Below are 6,000 nucleotides of genomic sequence, written 5' to 3'. Positions count from 1 at the left end.
TATATGCAAAGTCTTGGACTTTGAAGATAATAGAAAATGAGCAAAATCCACAGGACCTGTAACAGAAACATCTACTTTTTCCTAATTCTTAAGTTGGGCACTTATAATAGGAATGGATAAAAACAAGCAAACACAATTATTTACTCCCTTACTCAAGACAAGAGCACTCCCCAAAGTTGAACCAAGAGATAAAAAAACTTAATTAACCTTCATTGAGTCATTTAATAATGAAAGAGTTCAGTTTTTTGTGAATTAAAAAAATTAGTGATCATAGCATCACCTATATACATCTAAAAGAAAAAAGTTTCTTCCTATTAAAATGCTTTTAAAAGATCCCTAATATGTTTACATACCCAAATAATCTGTTACTAATACTTCACAAGGAATATCATTTTATTACTGTAATCACAAAATCATCATTTCCGTACAGGAATGTATAAGTGAACATTAATCAATGCACTGATAATTCACTTCATAAAGAGGGCGAACACACTACAGAACATATTATAAAGAAAAAAATATTGTAAAATTTTCTGGCCTTGCAGTGCACTTTTTAGTGCAAGTATTTAAGACACAATAGTGTTCAATTCAGCAAAGTATTGCAGAACGTCATGCCACAGTCCACTTAATTCAAAGAGGGTCAGGACATGCAGCTTGTAATAAAATGTCAGAATATATATTTATAAAAAACCACATGTAATTCATAAAATATATAGTGGTTTATTTAGATGGTTTTAGATGATTTCACTATGGAATTCTGCATAACTGGAACAAGCATCCAAGATCTTCTTAACAGGAATAACCTTCTTGCTAGGCAATGGCTTTGGCCTCAGGTAGAAATGCCTCCCAGTATTTTATCAGCTGTGGATGATAACAAAAAATAAAAGACATTCTCATAATCTTTTTGTCGTTTATATAATATATCCTGTGAAGCATTTAAAAAAAAAATCTATACAAATAGCTAACAATGATTAACAGTTACTAAAGTCTGGTTCTTAAAGGGATCATCTAAATTCCCTTATATTAAGTCTGTCAATATAATTCATATATAAATTATTTTAAAATATTAATTACTCCTGGGTAATTTTAGTTTTTGATGTAAGAAAAAAATTTTTTAATACCGAAAAACTTAAGATTTCTTTATGAATTGTATATATAGGAACAGTTTGTTAGTATAAGTTAAATAAGATTACCTTAAATAATAAAACTGCAATGAGCTTTTCCAATATAAAGTGATAACATCTCCTAATTCAGAGGATATTCACATTTTATGTTATTGCTAGCCAAAAACAATGAGAAAAGGAGGAAGAAAAGAAAATATCCAAGCAAATGTAAAAGAGACTGGAATGAATTAGCTGCCAGTCTTTCCTGGATAGTCCAGAGTCCAGAGAACAGAATAGAACAGAATAGACTGACATATAAACTAACATTAAGTTTAAAACAATTCCTTTAAAAACAAGCTTATATAACCTATTTTTTTTTTTTTTACAGACAGTTGCTTTATTTATTCATTTAAAAAAATTTTTTTAAATTTATTTTTGGATGAGTTGGGTCTTTGCTCTGTGCGTGGGCCGTCTCCAGTTGCAGCGAGTGGGGCCACTCTTTGTTGCAGTGCGTGGGCCTCTCATTGCCGTGGTTTCTCTTGTTGCGGAGCACGAGCTCTAGGTGCACAGGGTTCAGCAGCTGTGGCTCGCAGGCCCCAGAGCGCAGGCTCAGCAGCTGTGGTGCACAGGCCCAGTTGCTCCCGCAGCATGTGGGATCTTTCCGGACCAGGGCTCGAACCCATGCCCCCTGCACTGGCAGGTGGATTCTTAACCACTGCATCACCAGGGAAGCCCCTGATTTCTTTTTATATTTAAAGAATCTGACTTTATCAACTAAGTATTTAAAATAAAAAACAAATATAATTTGAAGATATAATATTACCACCTAATTTAAAAATTTAATCTATTGATATTATATAGTTTAAAAAGAATTGGAGGAAGAAATCCTTCTATTCAAGGTATTAAATAATTTGATCTATTACTCAAATTTATATTAAAATACACAGGAACAAACCTCTGATATTATCTTGTTACAGACTTTTCTTTAATATAACATTAAAAGCCATGGTTTTCTCTATTTAAGGAGACAAATGCCACTTGCGGTATACAATCAACACCAAACCCACACAAACTAAAAGAAAAATCAAGACAACATTTTTTAAAAAACCTTTAAAATTTAGTTTTTAGTTTAAGTTCTAGCTGGTATGGAAGAGAAGAACTTACTACAAGAATGTACTCAAATAGCTATGATCAATAGGGAAGTAAAACTGGGAAGACTGAGAAAAAGGGAAAAGTAGTCCAGAGTGTTTCTCATATTCTAAAACTGAGAAAAGTATATCTTTCCTAGAGGTTAGCAGTAGGGGCAAAAAGGACCCAAGAATTTCCAATTACTTTTACTACCATTCTTCCTTTGCTGTCTTTGGTTTTCTCTACTCCATTTATTACTTCTCAAGTAAAGCTCATTTCATTGATTATCATCTTTAAAATAAAAAAGCATATCAAAAACAAATTCTAGAAGAAGTTTTTAAGTTATAAAAAATTACCTTACCTGTTGCTGTGTTTGTACTAATGATTCTAAGTACTTGATAATAACAGTTTTAAAATCTTTCACTCGTTGTTTCTGTTAAAGTACAATACATGGGAAAAAAAGGTCCATTAGTACAAAACCAAACTTGATTTTACCATGATATTGTGGCAAAATGTGACCAAGTTGTTAAGAAAAGTGTGAAATTATTATACTTGCCTCAAATCTTCCCACTTCTTTTCGAATTGTTTTAGAGATCTGTTCAAAATCTCTTTCTCCTTGTTGCACTTTTGCCTCCCACTGACAAAAATAAACAAAAAGGTACAAATTTTTTAATCTTGTCTGGGAAAAATTTATAGAACTAGCTGTCATGACCACTCATTTGATTTATAATGCAGTGCCTAAAAATCCTGAAAGCTCAATATTGGCAAAGCCCAGTTTGGCATCATTCAATCTTGTATGTAACTTTCCAGTAGTGGAAATGCACATCAGCTTAATTTCCATTAATATTTTACTGTCAGGCTTACGATTAGGATATTCTAGTGCTTAATGAACTACAGTCTCCACACCTTAATTTAGATGAAAAGATTTTGAGTATAAAATTCACCATCAAATAATTTAGCAGTGTTAGAGTGTAATTTTCTCATTTCTTTATATGCCTTTAAATTATTTCAAAATATATCAATAATACTGGCTAATTTCAAGAATACATGTTCATCACAATTTATATGCCCATGGAAATAATTAGAAAAATTATATGACAAACATTTAAAAAACATTTTTGTAATGGTGAAATGTACAGATTAAAAAAAATTGTGCAATTATGGTCTACTGAACACCTATCGGTAAACATTAAATTCACTACAGAAACAATGAACGTTGTGATTAGTGACCAATGGAACAGTTAAAATAAAATAAATGAAGACTTAAGCAATGAAATGATATTTTCCCACTATGTAACCAAAACACTGGTACATACTCTTCAAAGAGCAGGTACATTTACTTTAAGTAATATAAAGGTTGTCCTACCTCTTCAATTTCCTTATTGAAGCATGGCAAAAAAAGTGTATAAATTATAATAAACTTATACAAATTTACTAAAATACCATATATAATACATATATATGGGGGATAATGTCGCCTGGACAGCTACATGTGGGACAAGTCTATCTCTAGACACAAAATAAGTAATTATCTGAAATCAAATTAACCATCTCAAAAGAAATGTGTGATCATTAATTCAAAGTTAATTTAAATCTTTTCCTTGTATGTTTCTTTATCCATTCCATAATTATGTGAAAGTAACAAAGGGATCTGGAGATTTTAATGATGATCAAAATGTTAAAGTAATTACAAAACAGTTCATAAGTTATGAAAAAATAGCTAAGTGTTGAATGGTTCAGAAAAAAATTTATGAAAAATTATGCATATATGAATGAGTCATGGAAAATTTGGGTAAAGAGATAAATAAAGCATTTTGTATTAATCACCTCTCTTATTTCATTTTTAGCTTGCTGTATTTTATCTGGTTTGTTAGCAACCATCATTTTTGCTTCAGTTTCACGTTTTTTGAGCAAAGTAATTTGAGCGTCTTCCCATTTCTGCCAGCACTTCATTCGATGGTCAAATACACCCTATAAGTGAATGACATAATATTACTACTGGGAATTAACACTGAAATACTTCCAAAATACTAGAAGTGCTATAGTACTAAAAACAATAAAACCAAGTACTTATATACTACTCTAATATAATGAGATATTGAAAATAAACACGCCAATATCAAAGAAAATAGAGGTCCATATTCATTTGCTTAAAAACAAAAACCTGGTAATTGGATGAAATGTAAGAGCTCAGAATAAAAAAACAAAAAACAAAACTACATATAAAATCCATTTCACTAGCCTTTAGGGTTTTTTTCTTTTTCTTAGTTCCCATACCAGGGGGATCAAACCCATGCCCCCTGCACAGAGAGTACAGAGTCTTAACCAATGGACCACCAGGGAAGTCCCACCTTTAGGGTTTAAAATGTGGCTTATAATAAGATTCCTAACAGAGTTTTATGCTTTGAAGAAAGATTTAATAGGAAAATGCTGGTGTCATATTTACAATTGAAAGTTTTCCTACTAAAATATCAAAAGCAGATTTAAGTGTTGGAAATATGCCAAAAAATTAAAAATAGGAAATGTGAAAAGCCATAAGATAACAGAAAGTAAAGTAAAAATGTGGTGGAAGAGATTACCAATAGCAAATAAAAGAAAAGGCAAAACAATGTAAAGATATAACAAAATGCCGGGGGCGGGGGGAGAGATAGTCCTATACAAGGTAAAAAGCGCAAATGGATATATGTATCTAGTATGCAGAATTAAATGAAGAAATAGACAAAAAGACCGTAACAGAACAATTCAACCAACTCCATGACTTCTTTCAAGGGGTTTGGTAGAGCAAGAGCAAGTGAATGGAGGAAAGAAATGAAATATGAATGTAAGACACTAATTAGAAATTTCATTAAAAAAAAACTGATGGACAGACTGGAATACAACAATAATCCCTTTTCTAGCTTGATGTTGGGGATATATTCACCTTTTTTAGTATTTATTAATTGAACAAATGAAGCAAGCATTAATAACATGGGTGAAACAGAGTTATTTTCATTTATTCCAAATAGAGAGCTTTTAGATCAAGAAACAGTAAATTAATACATGCTGTTATAGGAACCTGATGAAGAAGAAAGCACGTAGATAGTGTATTTTCAAGATGTAGGCTTTGGAACAAATCAAATTTGGATTCAAATACTAGTTTTGTCACTGTATGATCTTGGGGAAATTCATTTAATTTCTATAACCCACAGTTCTTCCAAATATAAAACAGTGAAATGAGATCTAGATTTATGGACTAGGAATAAAATGAAAAGTATATAGCACGCATGGTGACTTAAACTAGTGGATGTTTAATAATTAGTAAGTACTATTATGGATTACTTCTAGATAACATACACATATAAACGTAGTTGATTAACTCTTAGATTTCTACCAGAAGTGCAAATCATAATAACTTAATAGAAAAAAACCATAATCGGACTGTATTTACAGCATACAGCATATTTTGAAAATGTGGGCAAGAATATTAAAAACTCCAAATCCAGAGTTCTTAAAGACCGTACACATTTTAATTAGCCAGGACGAGACATCCCAGGCAAACTGGTAAGTTAAACGCACTCTATAGGCATTTAAATACATTTTACTAGATTTGTCATCTCATATAATTTCTCTTCTCTCAGTAGTCTTACTGTTCTGTTTGCTTTTTTTACGTTTAAAAGACTACATTCTCCTTAAAACATTTCTCATTATGAACTGATTTTGCTTCAGCCAAATTAATTTGGGCCAAAATCACAAAAGTAATACATCTAACACAAATACATTCAAAAAGTCA

General features: G+C 31.2%; 1 protein-coding gene across 2 annotated transcripts in view; it reads right to left on the bottom strand.

The window, feature by feature from the left end:
* Positions 1-704: 704 nt before the first annotated feature.
* SNX2 (sorting nexin 2) overlaps positions 705-6,000 on the bottom strand; it is a 53,203-nt gene continuing 47,907 nt past the window's right edge. For both annotated transcript variants that reach the window (XM_060143475.1, XM_060143476.1), the window contains 4 exons: positions 4,059-4,202; positions 2,788-2,868; positions 2,593-2,664; positions 705-861 (listed from right to left, as the gene is read on the bottom strand). In XM_060143475.1, coding sequence (XP_059999458.1) covers positions 811-861; positions 2,593-2,664; positions 2,788-2,868; positions 4,059-4,202 — 348 coding nt within the window. In that variant the 3' untranslated portion in view covers positions 705-810. The remainder of the gene's footprint in view (positions 862-2,592; positions 2,665-2,787; positions 2,869-4,058; positions 4,203-6,000) is intronic.

The sequence above is a fragment of the Lagenorhynchus albirostris genome, chromosome 3, assembly GCF_949774975.1.
Source record: "Lagenorhynchus albirostris chromosome 3, mLagAlb1.1, whole genome shotgun sequence".
Taxonomy (NCBI): domain Eukaryota; kingdom Metazoa; phylum Chordata; class Mammalia; order Artiodactyla; family Delphinidae; genus Lagenorhynchus; species Lagenorhynchus albirostris.
Note: the sequence above shows the minus strand (reverse complement) of the source record. Positions and strands in the feature narration are given on the sequence as shown.